The 13,728-nt window shown below is 34.5% G+C and overlaps 1 protein-coding gene across 1 annotated transcript in view; it reads left to right on the top strand.

Moving 5' to 3' along the window:
• Positions 1-13,728, top strand: part of LOC126889810 (peptide transporter family 1-like) — a 121,220-nt gene that overhangs the window by 28,699 nt on the left and 78,793 nt on the right. Inside the window, exon 5 of the mRNA XM_050658469.1 lies at positions 7,176-7,258. Within this exon, the coding sequence (XP_050514426.1) occupies positions 7,176-7,258 (83 nt within the window). The remainder of the gene's footprint in view (positions 1-7,175; positions 7,259-13,728) is intronic.

Here is a 13,728-nt window from a genome sequence, read left to right as displayed (position 1 = left end):
GTTCAAATAAAATAAATTATTTTTTTGGACCAAAAAGTGTGAGCGATCATCGAGTTCGACAACCGCAAGTTGTCAGTCTAGCGCGATACAGTTTTTTTATTACAAAACTCTTATTTAAAGCACTTATAATTAATTACAAAAGATTGTCGATCTCTTAAGATTGTCGACGACAACTACACCAGGGAAATAAGGCAAAAATATACCATGTTCGGGACACTTGAGCAGCCAGGTTGCAAATGGGTTTTTTGGGTACTATGTACCTAATACATTATAAATACAAAAATGCCCGTCACAGTTTGTACGAGAAATTTAGTTATTAACAAATAAGCGTCAAAAATGAGAGTTTTTTCGTTTAAATCGCTACAGGTAAAAATAGGGTAATTAAATGTCTTATTTATAATATTTCTCTTTTAGTAGATGAGCTAAGGTTTAAAAAATAGCGTTTTTTGAATTTTGGTCCGATTATTTGTTGCTTCGGATATTGCAAAATAAAACTAAAATTTCGAAAATAAAAAATTGGCTATAACTTTTGCGAAAATGAATTTAGGACTTTCGTATTGCATGAAAAGTTTAGTCAAATAGTCAATACAATGCACAAAAAATTTTAATATCATGCGTCAATTAGTTTAAATTTTATTCAATTTGTTTTTCCCAAAGAGCTTTTTTTCGCAATGTTATTGTTCAGAAAATAATAATGATACAGAAATTCTGTGAAAATAAAATGAAAGAAGAATAGCCATATCTTCAAAGCATTTAAAAAAATCATAAATAGTCATTTTTATTACTCAGAAAACATTTTACTCAAATAGAGTCATTTTCAGCTTATATACAATTTGAATAACTTTATTAATATTGACTGTAGGCTAAAACTACAATGGAATTTGCAAAACTGGTATTTTATATGAATTTTCCAAGAAAAGCTTTTCGCCTAGGTTAATTACGGTCAAAGTTAGCCACTTTCATGTCAATCCAAGCGGTTCTTTAAAATTTAGAGCAAAAACCGTGAAAGAATGGGCTATATATAGTACCCAAAAAATTCATTTGCAACCTGGCTGCTCAAGTGTCCCGACAAAAACCTTATTTCTCTGGACTAAACGTAAATATGTTAATTATAGCAGGTTGATATGATGAGGCGGAAGGAGTATAGGAAGAAGGACTGGTTGAAGGTGGTTGAAGAATTTAAGGGACTGGTTTAAATCTAGTTCTATAAAACACTTCGGAGCAGCGGTACATAGAGTAAAGATAGTGATGATGATATCCAACCTCCGATTTTGGGGACAGCACTTAAAGAAGTAGACAGGTTATATTTCGCGATTTCAAAAGTCATAATTTGAATTTTTTAACTTTTAAATAAAACGTGTTTATTAAAAAAGTAAGTTTCCGGCAAAAAATGACGCAAACATATAAAAAACAATCTTTTTATGGTTTCTTATTTTTTTTAATTTGGTACCACGTCGCGCAACAAAACGACCCGAAAAGTGCTTAAACAAGGAAAGAAAGAGGATAGATAACTCTCATTAATAAACCTTTGCAAAGTGATTTATTTTTAATTAAACAATTATTCAATTTATTAGAAATTATTTATGCGTATCATGTTGTACATATAGAGTGTTCCAAAAGTAGTGGAACTGTCGAATATTTCGCGAACTAAACATCGGATCGAAAAACTGAAAAATACCTGTTCAATCATTTTCAAAAATCTATTTAATGACACCAAACGCCAATCCCCACTACACCCCCTGGAGGTGGGGTGGGGGGTAACTTTAAAATCTTTAATGGAAACCCCCAGTTTTTCTTGCAAATTTGGATTCGTTACGTAAAATAGGCAACTTTTATTTAAGACGTTTTTCGAACTGTGGATAGATGGCGCTATAATTGGCAATAAAAAAATTATTGGCGCTATAAAAAATTAAGCAACATTTATTCGAAACATTTTTTAAAATTTCTGATAGATGGCGCTAATAAATCGAATTTTTCCAATTAAGTCAAAATTTATTAACAATTCTAAAAAATGTTTCGAATAAATGTTTCCTGATACCATAGGTAAATTATAGAAATGGTCTAATATCTCACGAAATACACTTCTAAATGAGAAACCAAAAAACATATTTTTAATCTTTTTTGAAAACCTATCGAATAACACCAAACATGACCCTCCAACCCACCCCCTGGATGTGGGGTGGGGGTAACTTTAAAATCTTAAATAGCAACCCCCACTTTTTATTCCAGATTCGGATTCGTCATAAAAAATTAAGCAACATTTATTCGAAACATTTTTTAAAATTTCTGATAGATGGCGCTAATAAATCGAATTTTCCCAATTAAGGCGAAATTTATTAACAATTCTAAAAAATGTTTCGAACAAATGTTACTTAATTTTTCATGACGGATCCAAATCTGTAATAAAAAGTGGAGGTTGCTATTTAAGATTTTAAAGTTACCCCCCCCCCCACATTCAGGGGGTGGGTTGGAGGGTCATGTTTGGTGTTATTCGATAGGTTTTTGAAAAAGATTAAAAATCTGTTTTTTAGTTTCTCTGAATCTGATTTTAAGTTAATTTTGATGAATAAATTATTAAATAAATATAAAATTCTAGTTTGGCATTAAATTAATATTGATTCAAACGTCCACCTGTGGTTAATTGTAAAAAAACGACGTTAACGTACAAACAACAAGAGAATTGAAAAACGTCAACTTTTTGACAAATAACCATAGACGGATGTTTGCATCTTAATCTTAATCGTAATTAACACGTTGGCTAGTCCAAGTAATGAAGCTTAAAATAGGACAAAACCTCGCAATTTTTACAGAATGGATCGATTTGCTTGAAAATTTGAGAATAAGTAGTGGATAGTCCAAGGATCAAAATCTATATGATGCCGAAAGGCGCTTTTACCATGGGGTGGTTGCCACCCCATCTCGGGGGTGGAAATTTTTATTATGTTTTGACCACAAAAGTTGATAAAAACATTCATTCTAAGCAAAAAACGTTCTATACATTTTTTTGGTAAAATTAATAGTTTTCGATTTATTCGCTATCGAAAGTGTTAGTTTTATATCGAAAAAATCAATATTTTTAATCAGTTTTCTGCTAATAACTCCAAAATTTTCCGTTTTATCAAAACAACTTTTCTTAACAAAAATGTACCCTTTGAAAAATAAGCAAAACCGTTTTTTTTTTTATTTTCCTTAAAACCAATAATAATCGAGCTATACTTTATTATATGTTAGCTCTTCTTCGTCAAATGCTAAATATTGTAGTTTCAAAGTCAAAAGACGGGAAAACTATGCATTTTTCGAGGATAACTTGTTGAAACTAATTTAAAGTAATAAAAATGTCTATCTCCAGAAATAAAAAAGTCTATAGCTCAAAAATTAAGTGACATAATGAAAAGAATGTCAGTCCCTATTTTTTTCAGCGAAAAGTGATCGGAAGCACCCCCTAATCACCACCCTAATTATAATTAGTCATTGACTTTATTTGGTCGTCTTCTTTATTTAGGTATTATTAATAGATTGTAGAAGTTTGACTGGCTTAGAATGATTTGTTTTGAAAAAACTGGAGTTAAAAGCAAAATAACGAATTTTTGTAGTTTATTAAAAAATGACATTTTCTTCATAATAGAAAGATTAGCTTCAGAGATATGAAAAAGTGTTTTAATATGAAATTGTAGATTATTTAATTTCCAAGAACTTGGTTTGAAAAAAAATTTTCCATGGTAAAAATTGAGTGAATCATAATAATGAGTATATGGAAAAACATTTATTTTTTCCATACGAAATTAACACTTTCAATAGCGGATAAATCGAAAACTATTAATTTTATCTAAAAAATGTATATAACATTTGCTTAGAATGAATGTACTTATCAACTTTTGCGGTCAAAATATAATAAAAAATGTTCACCCCCGAGATAGGGTGGCAACCACCCCCACGGTAAAAGCGCCGTTTGGCATCATATAGATTTTGATCCTTGGACTATCCACTACTACATATTCTCAAATTTTCAAGCAAATCGATCCATTCTGTAAAAATTGTGAGGTGAAAAGCTTCGGTTCCTGGACTAGACAGACAGTGCGTCAAATGTATAAGCAAGTGTTGTGACACTATATGTATTTTGCAAAGTAGAATAGGGAAAATGCAACGTCTATAGACGTTGTGTCACATTACATGAATAAAAATTAGACGTCTATAGACGTTCTGTCCGTCAACATGTTAATTGAAATTAATCTATCGCACTGGCTATCTGATACCCAATGTTTATCCGACAGTGTTATACAGAGCTTTTCGTTCACAGTCATTTGTTTCGAGCTTCTGTCAAATGTCGTGTGATTGTGTGATCTGTGTATATTAATATTATACACAGATTATACAACATATGACAGAAGCTCGAAACAAATGACAATCGATGAAAAGCCTTAGTAAAGGATCCTCCAATCTATCACTTGTTATTCGTGTCCTAAATTTTATAATCGCAAAACATAACCTGCCATTAATAACATATTTACGTTGTCGGACGAAAGAAGCGAGGCAAACAACAGGAGTATGACCAGTTATTGTCATTATATTCAAGTGTTGTCAAAATAAAATACGGCCAAGATTGTCCATAAATTTTATAGTATGGGATGCTGTGGTAATTATAAGTCATTTTACTTTATTAAATTCTTTAATTTTGAACATAACAAAGCACCCCTACGAGTCCAAATAGCCTTTTAACACAAAAAGTTACCAGACAAAAAAGATGTATCTTTAAAAAAACATAAGAAGATTATGATGATGCCATTAAAACATTTCCATTTTGTATTATACAAGATCACCTTTTTGTCCCGGAAAATATTTTTTTTTGTTTTTTGGGCCACTTTAAATAAAAAAGGGCTTTTTTATTTCTTCTCAAAAGTTGATAGTTTTTGAGTTATAAGCGATTTAAAATCTGCAAAATGCGAAAATGCACATTTCTGAGGCTTGAAATCTCATATGTAAATTATTATTTTTGAAGGTGTCAAGTACCTAAATTGAAGTTTAAACATTAGATCTTAAGATGCTGGTGCGTAATCGGGGCTTATTTCGGTTTAGATAATTGTTTTTAGATTGTTTTTAGAATTAAAGATAATATTTAAAGAAATATTAAAAAAAAAATGTTAATAATAAATTATAAAATTTTAATAACAGTTAGGTATTTGTTGGGAATTTTTCGCATAATTACGTAAAATATGTATATAAGTGCGACAGGGTCGCATCATATAGTACAACGAATGGCGACTTAAAAGTCGCGCATAATTAAGAATTAAAAAACAACGGTCTAAATTGAAATAGGCACCAATTTTTGTCAGAATCTCCAAATTGAATATTTAAACTTGAAATTTAGGCACTTGGCAATCTCAAAAATAACAAGGCATTTACATACATAATAAGAGTTTTCAAGTTTGTCAGATTTTAAATCGCTTATAACTCAAAAACTCTCAACTTTTTACAAAAATAACAAGAGAGCTTTTTATTTAAAGTGACCCAAAAAACCTAAAACAACATTTTCCGGAGCAAGAAAAGGTGGTCGTTTGATTTGTTTAAAAACATACAATTTCTGCCCGAAAATTTCGCTTAACGCCCTTCTGATTTGTTTAAAGGGGTCATTTTTGAACAGGAATCCGCAAAGAAACCGAATCAGAAAATTTTTATACGGGAGCAGATTCACTACATAGACTATACAGGACAGCTTGTATATTAGTGCACCCTAATATTTATGTGCGTATTTTGGCATTGGATCCGAGCTTGAAATGTAGCACCGTTGCCATATCCTCTATTTTTCCGTACTATCACATTACATAAAGTTGCATTTAAAAAATAGTATTGAAACACCAATTAAGTAAAGTTAATTTATAAATTAAATTTTGAAAAAATGTGAAAACGTTGAATGATGCACGTCCGTCTGTCTGTCCGTCCGTATGTCTGTCTGTCTGTAAACTCAGTTATTCCGTCATTATCCCAGGTAGAATGACAAATGAGGTGTCAAATGAAAGCTTATAATCTATGGATGGTACTTAAGGTGAGACATTTGACCTAGGCTGTCTGTCCGTTTGTCCATCCGACCACGAATATAACTCCTCCGTCACTATACCAGAGAGAATGACAAATGAGGTGTCAAATAAAAACTTATAGTCCAAGGATGGTACTAAAAATTTTACCTACGATGTCTGTCCGTGTGACCTAGGACTTCCGGTTTTATTATATTATTCGACTTTATTATATTTCGAGTTTATTATATTTTATTATTCGACGCGCCAAGACGAAAACAAATATATACTCCCGGTTTCATGACTGTCGGTCCGTCGGTCCGTCTGTCCGTCCGTCCGCGAATACAATTCCTCCGCCATATTATACAGTCGGACAGACAGTCTAGGTTAAATGTCTCACCTTTAGTACCATTCTTGGATTATGAGCTTTCATTTGACACCTCATTTGTCATTATACCTGTTATAATGACGGAGGAGATAAATTCGTAGTCGGACGGACAGACGGGCAGACAGCTTAGGTCAAATTTCTCACATTTAGTACCATCCTTGGATTATAAGCTTTAATTTGACATCTTATTTGTCATTCTACCTGGTATAATGACGGATAAGTTATATTCGCGGTCGAACGGACAGACAGCCTAGGTCAAATTTATCACCTTTAGTACCATCCTTGGATTATAAGCTTTCATTTGACACCTCATTTGTTATTCTACCTGGTATAGTGACGAAGGAATTATATTCGCGGCCGGACGGACAGACGGACAGACAGCCTAGGTCAAATTTCTCGCCTTTAGTATCATCCTTGGATTATAAGCTTTCATTCGACACCTCATTTGTCATTCTACCTGGTATAATGACGGAGGAGTTGTGTTTATGGACAGACAGACCGACGGACGGACGGGCGGACGGACAAACCTACGTGGATAATTCAAAGTTTTCACATTTTTTCAACATTGGGTTTAATTTAAACGTTCTTATAAAATTATTACATTATTCTTGTAGGTACATTTAACATTTATTCGAATTATGAAAGAAATAAACAAAAAAGTATGGCAACACTGTGACGCACAAACATAAGATTCAGATGTAGGCTACATAGGGTGCAGTAATATACAAGCTGTTCGACTATACATGTTTATAGTATATCAATTTTTTTTATCGTTTTAGTTATCTTCATCGCAGGGCGACCAACGTATAAAATCAAAAAACCAGAGGGCAACATTATAGTACTAGTTACAAAATGCGTTGCGGTAAGTGTAATATGTTTAGGTATTCTTTAATATCATCATCATCAATCAGCTCTTTGCATCCACTACTGGATATAGGCCTCCCCTATTTCCTCCACTGTCTTCTGTCCTGAGCGCTTAGAATCCAATTAGTGGTCATTCTTTTTACTTCGTCCGTCCATTGCGTGGGTGGTCTTCCACTACTTCTTTTATCGGCTCTTGGTCTCCACTCGATCAACCTCTTTGTCCATCTCCCATCTGTCAGATGGGCCACATGACCGGTACAGTTCAATTTAAGTTTAGCCACCTGATATACAACATTTGTGACTATCTTTACTATCCGTATATACATACCTAAATATAAAGGTGAAAAATAACTATAAGGATATTAGTGGAAGAAGAATAATAATTGAATTTCCAAAATCACTGTCAAATATAAAATCGGTGTGTTTGTTGACATTCGGACATTCGATAAATTTTATAAAAACATTTATCACGTGTTTTTGGTTTTTCATTTGAAAGTGTATTTCTCGAGATGTTACACCATTTCTATAATTTACCTATGGTATGACGATAAATCGTTTTTTCCGATCTATCAACAATAATAAAAAATGTTCAGTGTAAAAGTTAGTAATTTTTTTAAGAATTATCCAAATCTGCAATAAAAAATGGGGATTCCGATTTAAGATTTCAAAGTTACCCCCTTCCCTCTCTTGGGGGGTCTGGCTGGGGTGTCGTGATTAGTGTCATTTGATGGATTTTTGAAAATATTGAACATGTATTTTGTGTTTTTCGATCCGAAGTTAATTTCGCGAAATATTCCACCCTCCCACTCCTTTTGGCACACCCTGTATAAACAAACTGCAACACATACCCTTTTGGAGTGTGTCGGATGGACAAGAGAACGGAATGAGCTATAGAGAGAGTGTTTGAGTCGGTGAGGGAGATGGTAGAAAAGGTGGTGATGGATAAATGATGGTGGAACAAAATTCATAACTAAAGGTGCTGTCAATAAAAGAGGAGGAAGAGCGGAAGCTAGATGCAGTTCTAGCAGGTATCGAGGAGGCAGAACTGGGCCCGCGAGGTAGAAATCGGCGTAAAGACAAGCACCAATAAGAGAGTATGAGAGGTTGAAATGACGGTGTGAAAGTGGGAGACATGAGAGGGCGACAGGGCAAATTAAATGAGGTAAGTGTCGACTAAGGTCCAGACGAACTGTGACAAGGAGCAAACGGAGCGGATCTGGCTTCGACTTGGAGGTATGACTTGGAGGGCTTCGCGATGAGATTGAAATAATGACGGTCGGGAGGTATATAATGTATGTATGTGTAGAAAGGATCGCCCAGGAGAAATCTAGTTAGGCAAAGGTGGACGTGGTGGTCGGATGAGTGCAAGAGCAAGAGACGGAAGCTGATGATGATGGCGTACGACTGAAAATCGGGCAAAAGAAGAACATCGGGGGACGTTATGCTCTAACTTTCTAACGTGACTCTAACGAACGATTCTACCCCGATGCGATGGTATGAGAGGGGTGGGATTTAGCTGGTTCGCTGGTTCCTACCATATCGAAATTACGAAGGCAGGGATGTATTTAGTGCCAAGCTGGTCGATGTGACTGAAGAGGTTTTAGTTATACCATTGTCGAAAATGTTTGCCGCCGCCGTCTGTTTGCAGTTTCCCCACCTAGTGATGGTTCATATTTTTATTGTATAATCTTTTCTATGTTGCAAACTACCTAATTCATCTCAAAAATATTTTATGCTCTTAAAAAATTTAAATTGAATTTTAAGTGACATATCTGATAATTATTGTGTTCTTGATATTTAGATCAGTGAAAATGCAACTTTTCAAAAAAATAGTGTCGATGTTTCTAACTAACAGTCGTGCAGTTACAGCTCATTTTTTTATAAATAAAAATAAATAAATTCTGGATATATGTTAGTCTAGGCGCCAAATCGAGATCACCGTGTCCTTTTCAATACTGATGGACAAACTCAACGGTTTCTTATGGATTTTTGGCTGCTGATTACGAATTCCGAGGGTAGATTTTAATCCATCCGAGTGGTCAAAAAATTGTTATAAATAATTTAATTGTTTATAAGGCTCTGGCCTTATACCTCTGGCCTTAGACCATGTTAATGCAAAGATGTTTGGATGTAAACCAAGACCTCTACGTAGGTTTCATAGATTTTGAGAAGGCCTTCGATAAAGTCAGACACCAAAAGCTGTATGAAATCCTAAGAAGCAAAAACATCGACAGTCGCGATATTAACATCATATCCAGGTTGTACTGGAGACAAACAGCAAAAATCAAGGTTGATAATGAGTTAACCGAAGAAATTGAGATTCGTTGAGGTGTGCGTCGGTGTTGTGTGCTTTCTCCAGTACTATTCAATATATATAGCGAAACAATATGTCATAAAGGTCAAAAAAAGGGACGAAATAATCATCGCAGGAGATCTGAATGGCAGAGTTGGGAAAAAAGAAAATGACCAAACAATTGGAAGATTTGGAGAAGACGTTGGAAACGACAATGGAGAAAGACTTACAGAACTATGTGAGATGAACGGCCTCAGAATCACCAACGGCTTTTTTGAACGTAAAGACATTCACAAGTACATATGGACTCAAGAAACAAGAAACCTTAAGTCGATAATAGATTACGTCATACTGAAGAAAGAAACCACAATGCGAATAAGAGACGTAAGAGTACAAAGAGGAGCAGAATGCGGCAGCGACCATAGACTACTGATAGCAAGATTAAAACTACCATGGGTACACCAAAGTGCACAGAGTAACCAAGAACCACATAAAGAATTACCAACAGAAAAAAGACTGAAGATACACTTACTTCAGGACGACTCCATAAGAAACTTGTACCAAAGAAGATTAGATCAGAAGCTAGTGGAATTTCGTTTTGAGGAGAATATCAACAGTACATACGAACACATAAGAGAAAGCATAATACAAGCAGGTCTGGAAGCGCTAGGAGAAATAGAAAATACAAGAGATAAAAATTACAAATGGGAATTCCACGAAGACACCTTAGACAAAATAAAAGAAAAAAAAGTACTATACCATAAATACCTAAGCACAAAAGATCCAAAAGACCTCCGTAAATATAGAGATAAGAACAGAGAAGTTAGGGCTATTACAACAAAAGAAAAAAATGAACAATGGGAAAGGTCATGTAGAAGTATAGAACAGAATATGGGAGGAACAAGAAGTTCAGAAGCCTGGAAAATTGTGAAGTCATTACGAACTAACAGGAAAGAGAAAAGTTTTATACAATACATACCAGACGACGAGTGGGAGAACCACTATAAAAATCTACTGATAGAGCAAAGACCAGAATTCAGCATCGATGGAGACGAACAAAAAATAATGACCACAGAGGAAGAAAAAATAGTCATAACAGACAAAGAGATGAAACAAGCAATAAATTCCATGAAGAACAATAAAGCTGGAAGACCAGGAGGAATTGTGGCGGAACTAATCAAATACGGAACACAGAAATTAAGAAGAATGATATGCCGAATCATGGAAAGAGCAATAAATGGAGAGGACATCCCTAAACAATGGCAGGAAGCCTACATAACATCGATATACAAAAAAGGTAACAGAAAAGATTGCGAAAATTACAGGGGGATAAGCGTCATCGCTACAATGGGAAGACTGTATGGCACGATCCTCAGGAACAAAATAGAGAAAAATATAGAAGGTAAAATCGGAGAAGAACAAGCAGGTTTCACAGCAGGGAAATCATGTCTAGATCATATCCATACAATACAACAGACAATAGAGAAAAAAAGAGCTAAGAACAAAGATGTACACATGGCGTTTATAGACCTTAGGAAGGCATACGACACCGTGCCAAGGAAAGAACTGTACAAAGCAATGACTAAAATAGGGATACCACCTAACCTAACACAAGCAATCAAAAACATGTACAGTTGAAATGAAGTAAATATAAAAATCGGAAACAAGGTAGTTGCTAACTTCAAAACAACGAAAGGATTACTACAGGGATGTCCAACGTCACCGACTCTATTTAAAATATTTTTAGAACACGCACTAACAACTTGGAAGACAAAGTGTAGGGGTATGGGAATACCGATAAGGGACGATTATCTCTACACATTGTGTTTCGCAGACGATCAGGTGGTGATGGCTCAAGATGAAGAGGATATCAGCTACATGCTAAGAAAACTAAAAGAGGAATACAAAAACGTGGGCCTGGAAATAAATATGAAGAAAGCGGAATACTTAGTAATATCGGAAGAAGACGTAAAAAACTGAGAAGTAGAAGAACAAGTTGAAATAAAAGGAACGAAGAATTTTAAATATTTGGGCTTTATAATCTCGAAAAGCGGAACAACAGAAGCAGAAATAAAAAGTAGATTGGGACAAACAAGATCTTGCATCAGACAACTCCATAATGTAATCTGGAATAAAAACATCAAGGGAAAAACAAAAAGAATGATATACCAAACAATAGTAAGAAGCATCATGACATATGCCGCAGAAATTTGGGTCATAAACAAAAAAACCCAAAAAAGCATTCTGGCAACCGAAATGGAATACTGGAGAAGATGCTGTGGTCTCACCAGAAGAGACAGAATAACAAATGAGGAGATAAGGAGAAGAATGCAAGTGGAAAAAGATGCTCTGCAATATATAGACGAGAGAAGACTGAAATGGTACGGCCACGTACGCAGAGCAGAAAACACTTGGATAAACAAGGTTGCAGAATGGAGCCCAAGAGGAACGAGAAGAAGAGGACGACGTAGAAGATCTTGGAAAAATGAAGTCGACGAAGCCATGTCTAAGAAAGGATTGGAAGACGGAGACTGGGAAGATCGAAAAAAATGGAAGTCCTGGCTGACGGAAGGGAAACGGCATTAGCTGTAGACAACCCTTATATATATATATATATATATATATATATATATATATATATATATATATATATATATATATATATATATATATATATATATAAGGTTATTGTTATTGCTCTCGAATATTGCTATATTGTTAGTTGTTGCTCTCGAATCCTGAGGGTCTTCTAACATTACAGCCACAAATTGGTTGCATTGCTCCTGTTTAGCTATATCATACTGATGACGACTAATAAGTCAGAAACACGTGTCTATGGTTGCATTCCATCTTGTGCATATTTTGTTTTTCATACTTATTGCGAGCCATGCCGATATCTATTAACTCGCGCTAACCTCTCCTTGTTTGATTGTTTAAAACGTTCTAAACGTTTGGCATTCCTTGCCTCAGGTAGCTGTAGCTTCCTCCGTGGATTTGTTAGTTGTTGCTCTCGAATCCTGAGGGTCTTCTAACATTACAGCCACAAATTGGTTGCATTGCTCCTGTTTAGCTATATCATACTGATGACGACTAATAAGTCAGAAACACGTGTCTATGGTTGCATTCCATCTTGTGCATATTTTGTTTTTCATACTTATTGCGAGCCATGCCGATATCTATTAACTCGCGCTAACCTCTCCTTGTTTGATTGTTTAAAACGTTCTAAACGTTTGGCATTCCTTGCCTCAGGTAGCTGTAGCTTCCTCCGTGGATTTGTTAGTTGTTGCTCTCGAATCCTGAGGGTCTTCTAACATTACAGCCACAAATTGGTTGCATTGCTCCTGTTTAGCTATATCATACTGATGACGACTAATAAGTCAGAAACACGTGTCTATGGTTGCATTCCATCTTGTGCATATTTTGTTTTATATATATATATATATATATATATATAATATGTCAGGAAGCTCTCCTAGAGCAAAACATTGGTATGAACATTAACGGAGAGTTAATTAACAATATACGATACGCTGATGACACGCTAATAGTAAAGTTTGTTTAGCAGTAAATGGTTGACTTCAATTAGTGCGGTCGTAAATATTATTAAATTTATTTGACTTTGCCCATTGTTAAGACCGGACCGGAGCGATAAGCAAAGCAGGTAGACAGAGTTGCTCTTTTGACAATTAACACTGACTAGACGGTACTCCTATAATAAAACAAAGGATCCATCAAATTTACAATAATTATGACGACAAAAACAAAAAAACGGATGTAAAATATATTGCTTTGCCTTATATACCCGAAATTAATGTTTTTAAATGAGTTTTAAAATAAATTAAATCTATTTTAATTGCTAAGATTATAGAAAAACAAACATTCAAACATATTTAAATTTTACCTGAAACCGGGCCTTTTATACTATTGAAGTACCAGTACAAGTATTAATCATTGAAGTAAACCATTTACTGCTAAACAAACTTTAACAGATAACCTAGAAAATTTACAGTATTTGATGGAAAACATAAACACTCATACCAATAAGTATGGTCTAAAACTGAACATCAAAAGGACTAAATTCATGATTGTACCAAAGAAGCTATACACCAATGTGAATTTAACCATAAATAATCAGTAAGTTTAAAGAGTTACGTCCTATAAATATTTAGGGATTT

Source organism: Diabrotica virgifera, chromosome 8 (assembly GCF_917563875.1).
Source record: "Diabrotica virgifera virgifera chromosome 8, PGI_DIABVI_V3a".
NCBI classification, from domain to species: domain Eukaryota; kingdom Metazoa; phylum Arthropoda; class Insecta; order Coleoptera; family Chrysomelidae; genus Diabrotica; species Diabrotica virgifera.
This window is presented reverse-complemented; position numbering and strand designations above follow the sequence as displayed.